This window comes from Canis lupus, chromosome 17, assembly GCF_003254725.2.
Source record: "Canis lupus dingo isolate Sandy chromosome 17, ASM325472v2, whole genome shotgun sequence".
Lineage (NCBI taxonomy): Eukaryota > Metazoa > Chordata > Mammalia > Carnivora > Canidae > Canis > Canis lupus.
The window spans coordinates 15,673,408-15,693,668 of NC_064259.1; the positions used below are offsets into that span (position 1 = coordinate 15,673,408).

The window sequence follows — 20,261 nt, forward strand, 5'->3', positions numbered from 1 at the left end:
TTCAGTGGCAGGTGATATAATTATACTTCAGGTGATAGCAAGCAGCTGTATGGAGACACAATCCCTGAAGACATTACTGACACCCTTACCAGATACTGATCTAGACCTGCCCATGACACACACACACACACACACACACACACACACACACACAGAGGTATCCCCTGCTTTCCCAAACTCTGTGTTATACTGCTTTGCTTTTATGGAAACACCTATGTTAGTACCTGTTTTTGCCTCCTGAAAGAAATCCAAAGAGGATTTTTGCTTTTATGAATAAAGGCTAAAAGGGAAAGTAGAATTCAGTGTGTGTGTGGCAGTGGGCACGTATAGAGGCTGCATGCCCCTGGAGTGGTGAGGGTGGCTTCCCCGAGCACCTCCCCCTGGAACTACATTACGCATCAAGCCACCAGAGCTCTGAGCAGTGTCTGCAAGCATCTGTGCTTTACCTCGATTTACTGTGTGCACCCACTAGCAAGATGTGTCCTAAGGCATCAGAAAAGCCTAAGAGAAGTTCTTTTTTTTTTTTTTTTTTTTTGGTCTGGATACACTCAAAAACTTTTCACCAGATACATTAAAGGTAAATGCTTCCTTGCTTTATGCCATTTCAGCTTATAAAAGGTTTCACAGGAATGCTCTGCTTCCTCCCAGCAATAGGGGAGGGGGGCGGAAACCTGAAGTCCACAGGAGCTAACGAAAGACTCCATGCAATGAAGTGACATGGCCATGTCTCCATGGTAGGACACTTACTCCTGCTACAATGGCAATGAGAGACTGGGGGGGCCAAAGTGTGATGGGAAGACAAGATGGAACACATGTGCTATTGCCCACTGGGTGATTCTGCTCTAATGGCCATTAAATCCATTAGCTGGACAAAAGAGATTGCGCTTATAAAAACACTGGTCTTTATTACAAGAACCTTATGATTTAACCTGTAATTAAAGGGATAGTTAAAGCAATACTTTAAAGAGGAAAATATGTGATGTAGTACTCCAGAGAGTCAATTATTAACAGCTAAACCTTGAGTTGCAGACTGACTCTGAATAACTTTGTAGAGATTTTTCTGGTTGTCACCTGGGGTTTTAGTTTTGAATACTGCAAAGGATCTCTGGCTCACAGGCTGCTCACTTATTCTTCTCATTCTCCTGTTTTTTTTTTTTTTTTGTTTTGTTTGGTTTTTGTCTCACTACAACCATTTCTGGACACTCCAAAGCCCCTAAAACTGAAATTCATTTTGCCATGGCTCCTAGCAGAGTATGAAGTTCTTTCTGTTGCTGGAGAACAGAGAGCCTGGCAGTGGTCTGGTTTGTTCCTTCAGGTGTCAGTCTCTACAGGTCTGGCACACTGCAGTGTTATGGCCAGTGGGTGACTACTCTGGCCAGCAACACCCTGCCACAGCTTCCCTTTGAGGTATTGCTGGGAGGACAAGCTACTTGCAGGCATTCATTACCTACCAATAGGGCTAATAACTTCAGGTTCTCTCTAAACCATGCCCTACCCTTACCCACAAGAATCTTTTAAGTTATACCCAGAAAATAATGTATGGTACAGTCATCATGTCCAGGGGTTTCTGCACTTCCTCAGAGTATGAAACAGTGCTGGGAAATCCAGAAATGCTGACTTGGCCTTGTGTCCATCGGGATGTTTCTCTGCTCCAAGTGCATTCTCTTGCCTGAAGATTCCTAAACACTGAGAAAGGCACCCTGGAAGCCCTCACACCAGCCCAAGCTGGTGCTGAAGTCTTGTCAAAAGCCCTACCACAAAAAAAGTAAGCTAGAGGGAGAGCAAGGCAGAAAACCATCCCTAGGAGTCTCTTTGATGAGGAGACTGTATGCACCTGCTGCTTCCTGCCTCACATTTCAAGAACTATTTCTATGGAGAACCCAGCATTTACTTTTCAGTGAGGCAATCACTCCTTGAAATGTCTCCACTGAACACTCCCGCTTATTGAGCCTCAGCACTGGGGAACCACCAACCCTTCCCTCATGCATAAAACTGTCAGACAGTTGAGCAGGAATAATACACATAGGTTAGAGGGTATCAAGAGACAAGTCGTGTCCAAGTAGTCGTGAGCACTACTACCCAAGGCATGTACTAGGACAACAACAAAGTGTTCAAGATGGCGTGATAGTGATGATTCCAGATTTCCCATATGTTTATCTAACTTTCTCAATCCTCCATGACCAGTAACCATTTAGAGCGGGCTAGATTTTGTTCAATCTCTAAGTGATAGTGGGGTAAGGTCTTTATGTTTTGTGTCTTTTTTTTTGTTTAAAGATTTTATTTATTTATTCATGAGAGACACACACAGAGAGAGAGGCAGAGACACAGGCAGAGGGAGAAGCAGGCTCCAAGCAGGGAGCCCGACGTGGGACTCGATCCCGGGTCTCCAGGATCACACCCTGAGCTGCAGGCGGCGCTAAACCGCTGCGCCACCGGGGCTGCCCCTTCTTTTGTTTTTTAGATTCTTCTTCAGACTATATTCACTGAAGGGCCCTCTATGAAAATCTTGGCTTACAAGTAAAACACGTGGTTATTCTAATGCCTTTACGTACATGGGTCAAGATACTTCCTGTCCCTATAGATTATAAGTCACAGGCAATAGATCTGAACAGAAGACTCTGCATCTGTAACCCTAAACAGGAAACTGAAAAAGTATGGGGTGTGTAGAGGTACTAGTGGGGGGTGGGGGAAGGCAAGTGAAGTAGAAAGAAGTAACTGGACACCAAAGCATGATAGTTAAGAGTGTATACTACTATGTGTCGATTTGTCAAAACAAATTACCATCAGAACACATGACGAACTGATAAAAACTGAGAAGAATGTGCTAGGCTCTATACTCTCACAGAGTCCTCACAACAATACTCTGGGAAGGTATTTTATCCCTATTTTATAGAAGAGGAAACTGAGGCTTAGTAAGTTGCTTAAGTTCAAACAATTAGTGAGTTGTAAAGCTGGGTTATATATCCCAGGGCAACATTCCTAATCAGTTCCTTTTACTACTGTTTACAATTAACAATGAACTGACCCATGTTAGGAAAACACAAAAGCTACAGACTGGGTGGTGGGGGGAGAGGGTCTTAGACTGGCTATGAAAACTGAGTGTGACCATCAAGGGCAGGAGTGCACCCAACCACCTGCACTTACGGCCTTCCTCAAAGTCTATGTAGTTCTGGGGTGCTGCGTGTCACAGGAGGGATAACTGATGGGAAATTACTGGAATTGTGACCTGAGAATCTCAGGCTATCAGCGGAATGTTTAAAGCCAAAGGTCTGTGAGGAGATAAATTATTTCCTGTAGTTTCTTTCTTCTTGGCACTCGCTTTGATACGCGTGAGAGTTGATAAAAAGTACACATTATTGAATGGAAATTATTCTGTGTTTCCAGATTGCTGTCATGTTAAGTAATCCATTTCTCTATTAAGCACAAAATTTAATTTTCTCAGTTTGTGTACACTTTGACTTCTCGGGATTGCTTTTTGCTTTTCCTTGTGTGTTTTCTGCGGTAAGGTGGCATTATGGTTACTGTAATCTCTGTGCTCACAGACGTATTTTCCTTTGACTTTTCAGTGTCCCCCTATGGAGATATGTCCCTGCAAATTGTTGCAGTTTGCCACCACACAGGAACCACATTTGTCTTTTCTCATGTGGGTGGTTTTTTCCCTCTCACTTTCTGCTGCTGAAACTCACAGATTCAAAGCAGTCCCACCAAAAATGACTCTAACCCGATTTTCCATCTGGCACTGGCTAAGTAGTTAAAATTCACAAGCGAGTAAAACACAGCTTGCCCTGGAGAAGCTGCCAGACTAGGGAAGAACAGGCATATACAAGCTGGCCCTGAAACACAACAGGCAGAGAGATGCTGCTACAGGAGCCCAAAGTGGGGAAACCTGAATCCTGCCTGCAGGAGTCAATTTGGAGTTGTTGGCTTTTATGCATTACCAGCAGAGGATTTAGTTTAAGAAAAGCAATGCTAGAAACCATATTATGACCTAAGTTTATATATTTGATTTAGCTAATAAATAACAAAAGTCACTTTCCATGGTAGATCCTAAAATATTAAACATGAAGGAAACCACAAAAATCCCTATCTGGTGGTATACACACACACACACACACACACACACACACACACGCAGTAATACTATTCAGTCATAAAAATGGAAGGAAAGTCTGCTGTTTGTGACAATATGGATGGACCTTGAAGGCATTATGCTAAGTGAAATAAGTCAGAGAAAGACAAATACAGCATAGTTTTACTTATATGTGGAATTAAAAAAAAAAAAAAAAAGAACTCCTAGAAAGAGAGAACAGATTAGATTGGTAGTTGCCAGAGATGGGGAATGGAGCGGTGAAGGGACTGGGTAAAGGTGGTCAAAAGGTACAAAATTCCAGTTATAAGATGAATATACCCTTGGTCTCTAATGTACAGCATAGTAACTGTGGTTAACGGTATTGTGCCGTACACTTAAAATATGCTGAGACAGTAGACCTTAAAAGCTTTCGTCGCAAGAAATTTAAATTTATAGCTGAACTTACTATGGTAATCATTTTGCACTATATACATATATCATATTCATTAGGTTATAAACTTTAGGCTAGTACAATGTTTTGTGTGAATTATATCTCAATAAAACTGGAAAAAAAATCTGTTTGTATTTCTTCTCTCTATTCAACAATCCAATAGGACTATAGGCATTATAGGAGACACAGGTCTAATAAAAGGAAGTTTTTCATAGTCTTAGAATGTTGTTTATTTTTCTTTTAAATTATTAATTTTATTTATGTATTTGTTCATTTATTCATTTTGTTAACTTTATGGATAAGCTCAATTTTAGAAGCTCCTTAGAATATAATTCACCATGTAGCCAAGTTTGGTATAAACCAGTTGTCCTTGGAAGTTAAACAAATTGAACTTCCTCTCTTCAAGTGGTCCTTGGGCAATCTGTTTCATGATATAATGTAAACCCGAGCAAAAGGGTAGATGGTATTTCAGGGCCATTATGCTCAGAGTGAAAGCACTTCTCATAAAGCCTTTGTATTCTATTATGGTAAAATCATCTGTGAAGCTGCTCAAGCTCATTATTCAGTTACAGGGGGAGAGCACAGTGCAGCGGGCACAGTGTTGAGAGCTTGAGCCCTGAGCCATACCTGCCTAGGCTGGAATCTTGGTTCTTCCATCTATTAGCAATGTTACCTTGGACCAGTTTCTTAGGCTCTCTGTCTCCTTATCTGTAAAGTGGGGACAGAACAGATACCCTGTGTGGTGGTAAGGATTAGAAAACAAGCATATCAAGTACTTGACATACAGTAAGCACTCTAAAGGGCAGGTGCTATTACACTGGTGATGACAATGAGGACAAAGGCATCTCTTATGGGGGCAAAAATTTGTCTAGATTCTTCCCTAAAGTGGGGGTTGTGCTCAAGTCAGAGGAAAAAGCAGCCACATGGCCTTAAATTGATTTCTGAAAATATATTTTCTTCTGATAAGCTGCTTTTTGATACAAGTCAGGCTCAGAAAATATATAAGTATTATACACTTAAAAAAAAAGACTTATTTTTTTGGGGGGGGGTCGGAGGTGTAGAGGGAGAGAGAGAGAATCTCAAACAGACTCTGCCAAGTACGGAACCCAACATGGGGCTTGATCCTATGACCTTGAGATCATGACCTGAGCTGAAATCAAGAGTCAGTTGTTTTAACTGACTGAGCCACCCAGGCATCTCTATACACTTTCTTTAAGCCTAAAGCAAAGCATTTTATTATATACATTATATATTATCATATAGTGCACACACTCTACACACACATGCACACACACACATGCCATGTTCCCCTGAAAAGATCATGGGGAAGGACATTGGTTGGAAGATCCAGGGTCAGTCACCATCCAAAGAAACAGTGAAGCACAGCCCATCTTCAAGCCACTACTCACACTTGGCTCACGGAGGTGACTCTCACCCACTTTTACTTACGAATGAGATCTGGTGCCTACACTGCAGTGCCATCTGGGTACTCCTGGTCCAGCATCATCCAAAATGAAGGACGGCACCAGCATTCAGAGACTGCCACTTCCCACCTGGTAGGGCTCACAGGCAGAGCCTCTGGGCCCTCACGGCAGCAGAGATAAGGCCCCCTGCCTTCCTGGGCTGCACAGGGACTCCTCTGTTAGTGTTCCATAAAGAGTTGTGGCTCCCTAGGTGCTGACTGAACAGGTTTCCCAGTAAGTTTACAAGCTGATTTCTTTAGAAAGAGTGGCCTAAGCCGTCACATGGCATGGCAGGGAAAACTCCTGCATTGTGAGAGCAACTACAGGGCAGTGGTGTAGATGCTCAGGGAGGAGACCTATTTTCTCCTTCGTGCTTTGAGAAGTCAGAAAAATTATGTTAATCCTGCTTTCTCCACTCTTCCTTTCCTTCTCCAGAATAACTGTCACCTGTCAGGTTTGGGTTTAGTTTTTATTTTTGTTGTTTGTGATCAAAGAAGCCAAATATCAGACACAAAGCAGCCATTTGCCTACCAAGGGGTCAAATTAGTACCCGCACATCTAGGTACCAGCTAGATCTCCCTGTTCTGCCTTTATTTCTGTGTTTTCATCATCCCCCTACCCTGCCCAGCTTTCCCAGGCTTTTTTCCCTCCATTGCATTCTACCCTTGCAGAGAACCCAGGGCAGGCTGCAGCTCCCACCCCCTCCCCACTCCCCGTCAGATGACGCACTTCAGAGGAGGCCTATTCTGTAACATAAGCTTCTTCTTTTCAATTATTTAAAAATCATATGCCTCTTGGGAACAGAGGGATGGCAGTCACAAAGCTTTACAATTTCACTGCAGTCCTTCTGAACAAGCATTTTTAGGAACTTGAAGAATTGCTAAAGAAAGGGAGACAGTTTAGGATATTCATTTTCTAATTTACTTTGTTTCCTTTCTTCCTTTTATCCAGAATTGGCTCAATTACCCTCCTTGAGAACACGAGAATTAAAATCCCCAAAGATGAAGAAATGTGGCTGAGGATGGAGGTGACAACACAATCCTTTATGACCACTGAGCCCTCTTCCTTCTGCAGGCACCTCAGGGAGCTGTGGGCATCAAGGCACCAAAGGAGGAGGATGAGGATGAGGATGAGGATGAGGATGATGATGATGATGATGAGGAGGAGGAGGAGGAGGCAGCAGAAGGCCAGTAGGTTACTGGCTGGACCCCTAACCAGTGGCTGCCCATCAGACTCATAAAGTGAGGCTCAGTCCTTTCTGTGTGACTCGAGTATAAAGAGCCAGAACACACTCACTCCCAAATGGAGGGCACTGGACCAGCTACTGACTAGCTTTGTCTCTTTCTTGCCTGGGACTAGAGTGAGAGGCTGACCTGAGGCATCAATTTTCTTCTGGTGAGGTTGCAGAGTATGAGGCATTGGGAACAAATGCATCCTCTTGTGTTTCTGTTTCTCTGTGGTCATATGCCTCAGGAGATTGGCAGATGTGCTGGACGGTCTTGTTTAACTCAGAGAAACAGTGGCCAAGTCCAGCTCATCTGGATTCTTTGCATGAGGGTACTGTCCTAAGTTCCGGCAAAAATGAAGTACTCCTGTGCCTTCTTTTGCCACTGTTCCTTCCTGCACAACTTCTCCTTTAGGCATCTCAAGGGGAGCAGTGGCTGTGATCTAGGATGGGGTTGGGGCATTCTAGGGTCTCTAGGGTATCTACTTAGTATCTGCAAAATCTTTCACTGCAGAATGAAATATCTGGGAAGGAGTGTGTGGGGGAAGAAGTTAAGCAAATAGTCTTTTTAAAGCACTCAGAGGCATATCTAGGATATAACAAACTTTATAATAATAATAAACTCCTATTGAATGCTTATTAGTACATGCCAGATACTCTTGGAAGGCCTTTGTATGAATTACAGCATTATATTTTTGGAACAAATGTGTGATACTAGATACTACTATTAAACCATCTTATTGATGAAAAAAGGAGGCTCAGTGCGGTCACGTAACTTAATCATGGTTCCATAAGTAAGCAAGCAGTGGAGCTGGGGTTTGAACCCCAGGCTGCGACTCAGAAGTCTGCTCCCCAGTACGCACCGGCTCCTTTCAATCTTGCTCCACCTGAGAACTCAGGGTATGCTAACACAAGTGCCTAAGATAAAGCTCTCAAGGTCAAAACGGTTGAGATGAAAACAAACCTACGCACTTCCAGGATGATTATGACATTCTGAACAGGTTTCAAATTAAACAGGCAGAACTAACACGATCAGTTTCGGACCGAGGCGTGGCGGAAGGCAGTCCTGGTCAGCCGGGCCAGGCAGCACTTCCTATGCTCCGCTGGGCAGGACGTGTGCATGTCCGAAGGATTTGCATGCCCGAACCTGCCAACGACTGCACAAGGTTTGCTCCCACAGGCAACATGCACCTCTGGGCTCGGGTGGGCTAAGCAGGATGGGGAAAGGGCCACAGCAGAGGGGTTCCTGTTCCTGAGGACACTTTGCCCCCTTCCCAAAACACACTGTCACCTGGCCTGGCCCTCTGGGGGCAGGGGCAACATGACTCTGCCGGCGGCCCCTTCGCGGCTGCCCGCCTTTGTCACGAAGCTTGCACCTCACAGGTTCTCGCTGGGAAAACTTTAGACCCCTCACTGGCTGATAGCGATGCTCACCGTCGGTCTGGCAGTAGCACACACCAGCTGTTTCCATACGCCTAGGCCAGAGATGGTCACGGCAGTTTAGAGTTTCCCTCCTAAGTGAGTTTCAAATGAAAACTTCAAGTTTCTAAACCAAACACAAATTCACTTTTCTGTGAATGGGACATACATTTCCTTATAGTTTAGAACAATGACAGAACAAGCGAATGCTGACCTATTTGCCTCAGACACACCAGGTGCCTCATAAAGCAGAACATGCCCCAGGGGTTCCCAAAAGAATTGGGATGGGGGTGGCGAAAATGAACAGTTGATTCCCTTACTTGGGCTTGTTTTATTGTGGTCCTCATTCCCACCCCTCTCCCTCCATTCCTGTCTTATTTATTACCTCCTTTGCTTCTTCCCAACCTTTTAAGCTGTGCTCCCAAGGATCCATCTTTAGATGTCTTCTCTCCATATACTACTTCCTTTTGTTACTGTTATCCAGGCTCATGGCTTCAAATCTATCTCTATTATTTCCAAATCAAAGTTCAGCCCAGACTACCATTCTAAGCTTCACACCCATAGGTCCAGCTGCCTGCCGGACATGTGTCCACTTGAGTGTCCCATAGGTATCTCAAAGGACCCAGATGAACTAGTTTCTGAACTACCTCCCACAGCTTGCTAGTACTTCTCTCCCCACGTTCCCTATCTTGTTACCAATCTAAATACAGAGAAATAATCCGAGACTCTTCCTTCCTCATTCTCTCCTGTCCTGTTAGTACAAGTGTTTCTGACTCTACTTCCTAAATCTTCCCTATCCTACCTCCTCTCTGCCCCCACCCCACTGCCTCAGTCCTTGTAAAAACCTCCTGAATGGTCTCCCTACCTCAAATTTCATCCTTCTCCAATATTTTCCATACATCCTCCCACCCAATAATCCCTATCATTTGTTAATCCAGCCACATTCCTAGGGCTGACTGATATGAACTGGTAGCTCTCAACTGTCTAGCTGTTCATTGATGGCACATGTTCTGATGGGTAACTGGCTATGCCAAAAGGTTGTCAAACATTTTGGCTATCACTCTGGTCATTACTCTTTTGCTTAAGCCTTCAATAGCTCAACAACAGCTCAAACTAACCTCATCTTTTTAGGGTGGCATTTCATGGCTTCTTGTTCTCAGACCAGCCAGCACCCAAGCCACGATACCATGCTGCCTAACCACTTCTAGTGTCTCTATAGCAGGGCTTCCTCACTGGCCGGGGGGGAATCTATGGGTCCACATGGGTTCATGCAGATGTGGTGACAGTGGGGGAAGGGTAACGTAAACTTGCTTGGGAAAAAGATGACATTTTTTGCTAACCTCTAACTACAATTTAGTATTTCCTTCAATTATGAATACAGGCAACAAACAATAGTAGTATGAGTGACATCTACATTTTGTCACCTATAAAATTATTGAAGTTTTCAAATCACAGGAAATTTGTTGAAGATAACTAAAAAGTTATTTATGCTCATTATTATTTATGCTCATTACTATAAACTTATTAATTCTGACTGCTATTTTTATATCTCATTATTTAATGTGTTAATAAAGGTGTACGAACTATCACAAATTTGTTTTTAAGTTATTGTGATAACTCTATTTCGATATAATTGCTTTTTTGTAGTAATTTCATGTATTTATTTTATGTACTTAAAACCATTATTTTGAGTAGGGCCAAAGAGACCCGTGGCACAAAAAAGTCTTAGAATCTATGCCCAAATGGCTTCCCCATCCATCTATCCATCTAGTACACATTTATTTATTAACTCAGCAGGTATCATACATTGTGCTGAGTCTTTAGAGATACCGAGATGAGAAAAACATAATTCCTGACCTGAAGGTACACAGGAGGGGAAAACTGACCACTTAAACACTGTGTGGAAAATGCAATATTATAACTACACAGGGGAAGGGCTGGGGGAGGAACATCTAACCAAAACCAGGGGCTGAGGAACGCCTCCTGGAGATGACATTGGAGCCAAGTTTTAAAGGATAGGTGGCTTCAGTCAGGTAAAGATAGAACACAATCTTTGATGCCACAGGCCATAGTATACTCATTCGGAAGCAAATAGGAGGCTGGTATATTTGCTCCAAGAAAGGAAAATAACTTTATGTAGTACTGAAGCACTGCTAATAAACACAACTGCCTGATACTGTATATAAAGTCTGCAGACCTGGGAGGGAAGGAAGGCAGGCAGGCAATAGGCAATTAGTCCAGTAGATTTTTCAGAGTTAAAAAGTCCATTTTCCTCAAGAAGTTCTCTTCATGTGGACAATGGAAATTCAGTGGCAGAAAATCTGAATGTAGAACCAAAGCCTGCAGTTTATGGTGTGATAGTTTTCTAGCAGATGAGAAAGAATCTGAAAGCCATCCCTATGATGTAGTAGAGAGACTATTTTTAGACTTTCTTGCGGCTTCCTGACTGGATGGCACAAAGACACATTTTTCAGAACTGTTTTAAAATTAGTTGAATAATTGAGATACCTTCAAATATTTTTGCAACAAAGTATGTGGCTCACAGAGTCTTCACACTGGACAGTTCTGGCAGATAGGTATGAAGTTTTTGAACGCCAATGTTCGGGGCTGAAATGGGATAGAGTTCCTTGGACTAAAGTACCTAAAAAGGGATATGTCTAGTCTTGGGAACTGGTTTTCAAGTTGAACCACTTGTCAGGATTGTTGGGAAGGCAAGAGGCAATGGCCACTACCTTCCTAAAACTACATGCCCTTTCAAGTTTCCTTATTTTCTCAAGCAGATGGGGCCGTATATTGATTCGACTTTCACCAATATTAAATTACAGCATGTTTCCTCTTTTTTCATTATAGACACAAAAAGTTGCAATAAACTTCCTGTCTCTCTGTACCTCATTTTACTTAGGAATCGGAACCGTATTATTCTAATGGAGAGATCAAACTGAGTCAGTACAAAGGATAATCAATTCATGGCAAGGTAGTTTTGCATCCTTAAACTAAACAATGCTTTGCTTTCCCAAATTCCACCAGTACCTTTTGTGCTATCTTAAAAAACAAAACAAAACTACGCCCTGTAGTTGGAAAAGTTTATTCCTGTGACTGCGTTAATAATAACCTTGAAATGCCTGCCATCTACTATTATCCCCCCATATTTCTCTTAAAGAAGTTTCAGTAAACTTACAGTCCTGACATAGTTACCATAAGCAGACTTCGATCTGGGAATGATTACACTTGCATATGGATTTAACTTAGGACAGGAATAAGTTAGCACCTTCCTTTGACCTCTTCCTGAGCACAACATACAAACAGAATCCAGAGATGATGAGTATTTTATAGCAGCTGGCTTCCACAGGTGGTAAGATGGGCTTTGACACATGATGGGTCTAGTCATTCTGTAAGTGTGAATTTTGGAAGTGAGCATCTGCCAGTCTTATTATTAACTGGGAATTGAGTTGTTTTTATGAACTTCTAGCCTTGAGAACTTAAATGCATTTTTGAAACAAATTCACTTATAATTTAGCTGAAAAATAAAATACTCTTTTTCTTGTATTTTTACATCCTTCAATGACTGGAAACAGCTGAAAGCCCTGGAGAAAGTGTCCTTCTGAGGCCCCCAAACTCCCCCATTCAGCTAGTGAGGGTTTCCTTCTGGCTTCAAAATTTCAATCTCTAGCCAAATGCTATTTTAGAAAAAGATGAGTACTATGGCCATAAGACAAATACAGATTTTCAAAAGTCCTCTCTGGGTGAAGCTACTATAGATCAATATTCTGGAAAAAAACCTTTTTTTTTTTTTAAGAAAAAATATATTTTAAAGAACACATACACATATATTTCTTGCTTTAAGATAATTGTATTGGGAGGTTCTAGAAATATGAACACTGTAGCAAGTTTAAGTCAAATGTCTCAAAGTTTATGAAAACATTCTAAACCCAGGGGGCGGACATCTAAGATTTTATTTGCAGACTATAGGTTCCTGGGCCCTGTAAGAGCTGGCCACTCGGCTGGGCTCATTACATTATAACCTGCAGATGTCACAGGTCAGCACTTACTGTAAAGTTCTAGATTAGCACAGCCCTACAGAAATATAAAGACACATATGTAATTTAAAATTTTCTAGTAACTACATTAAAAAAAGTTTAACAGAATGGATGAAATTACTTTTAACAGTCTATTTTGTTTAACCCAATAGTCTAAAATATTATCATTTTAACATATAATCAATATACAAATATTAATGAAATACTTTATCTCTTTTAAGTACTAGGTTTCTGAAACTCAGTGTGTATGTTATACTTAGAGCACATCTCCTTTCAGATTAGCTGCAAATAACCATACTGGCTGCTGACTATGGTATTTAGACAGCGTAGCTCTATCCTATTTGGAATGGACAGACAGACAAATGATGCCACAGGAGTACCAGAGCCACCAATTCTAGGGTTCTTAGATATATTCTTGACCATGGTATCCTCACTGTTTCAGAGACTGGTGCTTTCAACTGTGTTTGTGTAAGACTTTGACGTTTGCAGCAGTAACTCCCAAATGCTAAATATTTCAGTCTTTGCCTTTCTGCACCTGCTTGTACAGAAACCTGGTCTTGGTGTCACAGCTGAACATCCCTACCCTAATGCACTGGAGAATAAAAAAAGACAGGCTGAGTCAACAGGTCATAGCGATATTAGTTCTTGTCCAGTGTTTTACTTACATTTTAATATACCTCATTCATTCTATAAATATTATTGAGAGTCTCCTCAGCATAAGGCCCTAGAGAGAAGCACTGATTCTAAAAACAAACCTTACAAAAACAGGTGGTAAATTATATTTAAGTATCTACTGAAGTATATGGTCAGCTTTGCTTACTTCCTATGCAACTTTCAAGAACTGCCTTATTTGAACTAGAAGTGGAACATTATAGGAAACCCACAAACCCTTGAGGTCTCATAGACTCTAACCAATTCCAGCACTTCATGCTCAGTAAATATTTCTGCCCATCTACTTACTTCCTTGCAGCACCAAAATGATTACCTTAGATAAATATGTCTTTATGGTTTCGTTGTCTCTCTTCACCACTTTCATCATTTCTTGGCCTCCAAGGTAGGCAGCATTGGCTACATTTGAAAAGAAGAGTCAGACACTTAGAATATATAGACCAAACACAAATGTCAAATTAATTGTATTTAATCCCTGGTTCCTCTATTCCATTCAGCAAGCAGTGTCTGATGTGAAGTTATCACTGATGCCCAGAGACAGGTGTGAGTCAGCCTGGTCTCTGGAAACAAGACCATGTCCTACAAAAGAACCTGTTCTTTCCCTCACCTGCCTTTCTCAATAGCAACACGCAGCAGGACGGCCTCATGTCAGATACCACGTCAGATGATGTGTGGTGCACCTGAACAATGTATTTTTATGATTTAAGGATTAAAAGCACAGATGTTTACAGGTAAATCATGCACACCAGGGAAATGGCAGGCAGTTACTAATGTGAAACTATCCTTTTTATTTTATTTTTTGTTAAAGTTACAATTAAGATGAATGCTTATTTTAAAATAGGTTTAAAGGCTCCCTAAGAGCTTTCAATGAGGGTTAGTCCCATTGTACTGACTGCATGAGGAGCAAAGCTGACCCTCTCCCTTTCTAGATAGATGTCACATACCTGAGAAAGAGGAAGAAAACCAGAGACAGCACACATTTAAGTTGCTTTCTCATACTGGTATGCAAATTTTCATTCAGTGCTGTGTGCCTTGGGTTCCATTTTGAATAGTATTATTATTGTCACTTTGATCTCTTCTTTGTCATCATCTGCCTGATATATTTGTCCTTTTATTTTCAATCTTTTCTCATTTTAAGAATGTCTCTTGAAATCATAAGCAGACCTCTTTAAAAATGTAATTTGAAAGTACCTCTTAAAGGGACCTAACATAGTCACGTATGTTGATAGAAGAGATACTTGGTTTGAGTCCAGTTATCCTGTTTTGTATATGCTTTGCTTTCTTTTGATTTCCCATACTCCTTCCCACCCCCTTTAGTGTAAGTGATGTTTTAATCTCGTATTTATTTATTTATTAATTTTAAAGTTTATTTATTTTTTTAGTTATCTCTACACCCAGTATGGGGCTCGAAGTCAAAATCCTGAGATCAAGAGTTGCACACTCTTCTGAGCTGGCCAGGTGCCCCTTTGCTATCTCTTAAAAATTTCTTTTCACTGAATAGTCTGAAAATACGAATTCTGCTTTTCTTCACTGAGTGATTAGCTGTACCTAAAGTTTTATAAGACTTATATTTTTTCTATCACTGGCTGGAATGAATCAGTGTCTGTAATCTCTCCAACCAAACAAGGTGTCCCCTGGTATCCCTCCACTTTCCTCATGCCTTCCTTCTACCCTGTCTCCTCTTGGGAACTGGAGGGAATAAATTCTTATTCCAAAGGCAGTTCTCTGTGCCTGTCACTTTGTCACAGCTGATTAAAAACAAATTCTGGACACACTGTACAAGAAAGAGGCAGAGCTGGGGAAGTCAGTGTGTGGTTTTGTACTGGCAGAGTCATGGAGGGGAGAGAGCTGGTGAAAGTGGAGGAGGGGAGAAAGCTCCAGAGACTAGCAGACGGTTCCTCTTCAGTTCCAGCTAAGTACTGACTGGCACTACCCTGTGAGACATCACCAGAAGCTGGAGAAAGAACCACCAAAAAGGCTTTAGAGGAAACAGTGCCCAGACAGGGAGTAGTTACTGTTCTTACTAGCCTACTAGGAAAATTTTGTAATTAATGGTATATCAACTATAGGACTTGGAAAAGGTTTTGCCTTGGTAGTGGGTAAAACTGACCCTAAACACCCTAAACTGAATGCTGTCTTGCAATCAACTAACAAAGCTTAAAAGCAAGAACAGAACTTGCAAGTAATAGAACTGTCCCATAACAAAGCTCAAGAACATCTACATAAATACAAAAATATCCGGCATCCAAAAAGGTAAGATTAATAAAATAAAGCATGCCATAAACAGTTATCAAGCATGTAAGGCAGGAAAATACAACCCCAAATCAGGATATAAATTAATTAAAACTGATTCCAAAATTACAAAGGTAATAAAATTCGTAAACACTCAAATAACAGTGCTGAGAAAACTGGATATACACACACAATATTATGGGTTGAACCGCCGTCTCATATCATATACAAAAATTAATTAACAAGGAATTATAGTCCTAAATTTAACAATTAAATCTACCTATAAAACTTAGAAGGAAACATAAGAATAAATCTTGGTGATCTCAGAATAGGCAATGGGTTCTAAGACATGACACTAAAAGCATAAGTGAGAAAAGTAAAAATAAACTGGTTTTCATAAACATTAACACTGTACTTTATTTTTATTTATTTATTTATTTTTAAAAGATTTTATTCATTTATTCATGAGAGATACACACATAGAGAGAGAGGCAGAAACACAGGCAGAGGGAGAAGCAGGCTCCATGCAGGGAGCCCAACGTGGGACTCGATCCTGGGTCTCCAAGATCACTCCCTGGGCTGAAGGCGGTGCTAAACCGCTGAGCCACCTGGGCTGCCCAACACTGTTTGTACTTTAAAGGACACCATCAAGAAAGCGAAAAGACAATGCACAGAATGAAAAAAAAAAAGATATATCCCATAGGATCTAGCATCTAGAACATAAAGAACTCTACAACTCAACAATAAAAAGACAAAAATTTCATTAAAAATGGGCAAAAGGGGCACCTAGGTGGCACAGTTGGTTAAGCATCCGACTCTTGGTTTTAGCTCAGGTCATATCTCAGGGTTATGAGCCAAGCCCTGCCTTGGGCTCCACATGCTCAGCGTAGAGTCTGCTTGAGTTTCTCTCCCACTCTTTGCTCCTCACTCCCTTGCTTGTGCTCTCTCTCTCTCCCTCTTTGTCTAAAATAAATAAATCTTTAAAAAAAATAAAAATAAAAATGGGCAAAGGATTTGGACAGGCCTTACTCTAAAGAAAAAGTACAGATGGTAAGTGTGTGAAAAGATGCTCAACATCATTTTATTAGTCACCAAAGAAATGCAAGTCAAAACCACAGTGTCATACCACATCACCCCTAATAGGATGGCTACAAGAAAAAAGACGAACAAAAGCCAGTGTTGACAGGGATGCAGGGAAACTGAAACCTTCATACATCATGGGTAGCATTGAAAATTGTACAGGTACTTTGGAAAACAGTTTGACACTTGCTCAAGTGTTAAATATAGAGTTACTGCATTTATCCAGCATTTCCATTTGTAGGCGCAAACCCCCAAAAAGTGAAAACAGAAGTCCACACAAAACTTTATGTGAATGTGTACAGCAGCACTGTTCATGATAACCAAAGGGTAGAAACAATCTGCACAGTCATCAACTGATGAATAGAAAACCAAAATATGCTATCAGCATAAAATGAGTATTATTGATCAATAATGAAGTAGTGCTGTATGCTACAACATGAATGAACCCTGGACACATTATGCTAAATCAAAGAAGCAAGTCACAAAAGGTCACATACTGTATAATTCCTTTTATGTTAAATGTCCGTAATAGGCAAATACATTGAGAGAAAAAGTAGATTAGTGGTTGTCAGGGACTGGGGAGAGGTGGAAATGGGTAGAGATGGGCATGGGGTTTCTCTGAGGTGATGAAAATATTCTAAAGTCAGATAGTTGTCATGGTTGCACTACTCTGAGAAAAATATTCTAAAGTCAGATAGTTGTCATGGTTGCACTACTCTGAGAATATACTAAAAGACAACCACTGAATTGTGTACTTTAAGAGAGTGAGTTTTATGGCATTTGAATTATAGCAAAATTAGTCTATTTTAAAAAAATTGGTATTCACAGATATTGAAAGTTTTATAACCTATTCTATATATTTGAGAAGAAATATTGAACATATTAAATAGAGTTAGGGAAGATATAAGAAAGACTCATGCCAAACCTCTAGAGATGAAAAATACACTGGATGGGATAATGGCAGAGTAGACATCATAAAGGAAAAGTTAGTGAATTGAAGACAGAGCAACAGAAACTATAAAAAAAAAAAACAAAACACCCCACAGAAAAGAACTTGGGGTGGAGTGGGGGAAGAACAGAATATCAGTGGGCCACAAATGAACCTCAAAGTGGTGTCATATGTCATATGCCACGTAGCTGGAGTCTCTGAAGAAGGGAGGTACAGAAAAATATCTTAAAAATATTAAAATATTAAAACCATAAACTCACAAATCCAAGAAGCTCAAAGAATCACAAAGCACAAGAACCATGAAGAAAAGTATACTAAAGTACATAATGAATTGCTTAAAATGAGTGATAAAGAGAAGAATCTTAAAAGTAGATAAAAATGATGTACAGCTTGACCCTTTTACAACATAGGTTTAAAGTGTATGAGTCCACTTATACATGGATTCCTTTTGGTAAATACAGGATAGTACCATAAATGTATTTTCTCTTCCTTATTATTTTCTTAATAATGTTTTCTTTTTTCTAGCTTACTTTATTGTAAGAATACAGTATATAATACATACAATATATACAATATGTGTTAATTGTTTATATTATTGGTAAGGCTTCTGATCAACAGTAGGATATTAATAGTTAAATTTTGGGGGAATCAAAAGTTATACACAGATTTCTAAAGGCATGGTGGGGAGTTGTGCCCCTGTCCCTCACATTGGTTCAAGGGTCAACTGCATTACATATAGAGGAACCAAGACTTAAAAAGACAGCAGGTTTCTTCTTTAAATGATGTAACTAGGAGAGTGGAGGAACATTTCTAAAGCAATGAAAGGGGGAAAAACAACAACAACAACAACAACAACCCTGCCAATCTAGAATTCTACAGTCAGTGAAAAAAGCTTTCAAAAGTGGAGACAAAATACATTTTCAGACATACAAAAACTGAAAGAATTAACTATTAGTAGAACTTCAAGAAATGTTATGAAAAAAAAAAAGAAATGTTATGGAAAATACTTAAAGCAAAAAGATGATAATCATACAATTGTGTCTACACAGAGATAAAGGACACCAGAAATAGTAATTATGTGGGTAAATTTAAAATACATTACTCTGTTATTTATACCTCTTTATAAGACAATTGACTGTTTAAAGCAAAATAATAATAACATGTCAAATAAGTAAAATACGTGACAAAAGTGTCCATGCTAGGAGAGAGAAAGGGCTTACTGTTAACTTTTTAGTATAGGACAGTATCATCTGAAGACTGTAAAAGTGGTAGAGTATCATGTTCTTTGTCCCATTTTTACTTCTCTCCTACCTTCCTATAAATCAATTGGGTATTTTTTATGATACATTTTATCTCATTTGTCGACTTATTAATCATTTTTTGTTTTAATATGATACTGTAGAGACAAATAGAAAATATGTATCAAGATTTGATTTAAGCCATCCCGGTTTGTAACTACATTAAATTTAAATTGTTTCAACATTCAAATTAAAAGGCAGAGCTGGTAAGAAAGCAAGATTCAACATTTGCTGCCTGCAAAAAATGGACCTTACCTATAAAGACTAAAAGTTAAAAAATGGAAAAAGATATGTCATGCTAACATGAGTCAAAAGAGAGGTGGAATGATTATATTAATATCATAAAAAATGAGTTTCAGAGCCAAGAATATTACCATAGATAAAGGGTCAATTCATCTGGAAGGTGTAAGTCCTAAATGTTTATGCACCTAGTAAGTTTGAACTTCAAAATATGTGAAGTAAAAGCTAATAGAAATACAAAAAGAAATAGACAAATCCATAAATAGTAGTGAGAGATTTTGACACTCATCTTCTAATAATTGATAGAATAGTTAGAAAATCAGTAAAATCAGAAAATGATACCATCAATCAACTTGACTTAAGTGATATCTATAGAACAGTCTCACTAACAAGTACAGAACATACATTCTTTTCAAGTATCCACAGAGCATTTCTCAAGTCAAACCATATCCTGATCCATAAAACATGTATCATGTCATTTAAACAATTAAAATCATACAAAATATGTTCTCTGGCCATAATGGAACCAAATTAGCGATCAATAACAGAAAGATATCTGGAAAATCGTCAAAAATGTAGAAATGGGTAGGAAATATCAGAAAGGGAGACAGAACATGAAGACTCCTAACTCTGGGAAATGAACTAGGGGTGGTGGAAGGAGAGGAGGGCGGGGGGTGGGGGTGAATGGGTGACGGGCACTGAGGGGGGCACTTGACGGGATGAGCACTGGGTGTTATTCTGTATGTTGGCAAACTGAACACCAATAAAAAATAAATTTATTATTAAAAAAATGTAGAAATGAAATGATCCATTTCTTAATAAACCCCTGGGTCAAAGAAGAAATCTAAAGGGAAATAAAAGAGTACTGTGAGGTGAATAAAAATAAAAACACAACATATCAAAATTTGTGGGACATGATCACAGCAGTATTTAGAAAGCAATTTATAAAGCTTTAACACCTACTTTAGAAATGGATAAAGATCTCAAATGAATGACCTCAGTTCCACTGTAAAAAACTAGAAAGAGAAAATTAACTCCAAAGTAGGCAGAATAAAGTAAATAATAATGTTCATAGCAAAAATTAATGAAATAGGAGGCAGAAAAACAATTGAGAAAATAAATGAAACCA

General features: G+C 39.8%; 1 protein-coding gene across 6 annotated transcripts in view; it reads right to left on the minus strand.

The window, feature by feature from the left end:
* Nucleotides 1-20,261, minus strand: part of LDAH (lipid droplet associated hydrolase) — a 104,830-nt gene that overhangs the window by 2,783 nt on the left and 81,786 nt on the right. For all 6 annotated transcript variants that reach the window (XR_004806449.2, XM_025454551.3, XM_025454552.3 and 3 more), the window contains one exon: nucleotides 13,650-13,732. Coding sequence is in view for 5 of the 6 variants with exons in the window: in XM_025454551.3 (XP_025310336.1) it covers nucleotides 13,650-13,732 (83 nt within the window). In the remaining variant the exon portion in view is untranslated. The remainder of the gene's footprint in view (nucleotides 1-13,649; nucleotides 13,733-20,261) is intronic.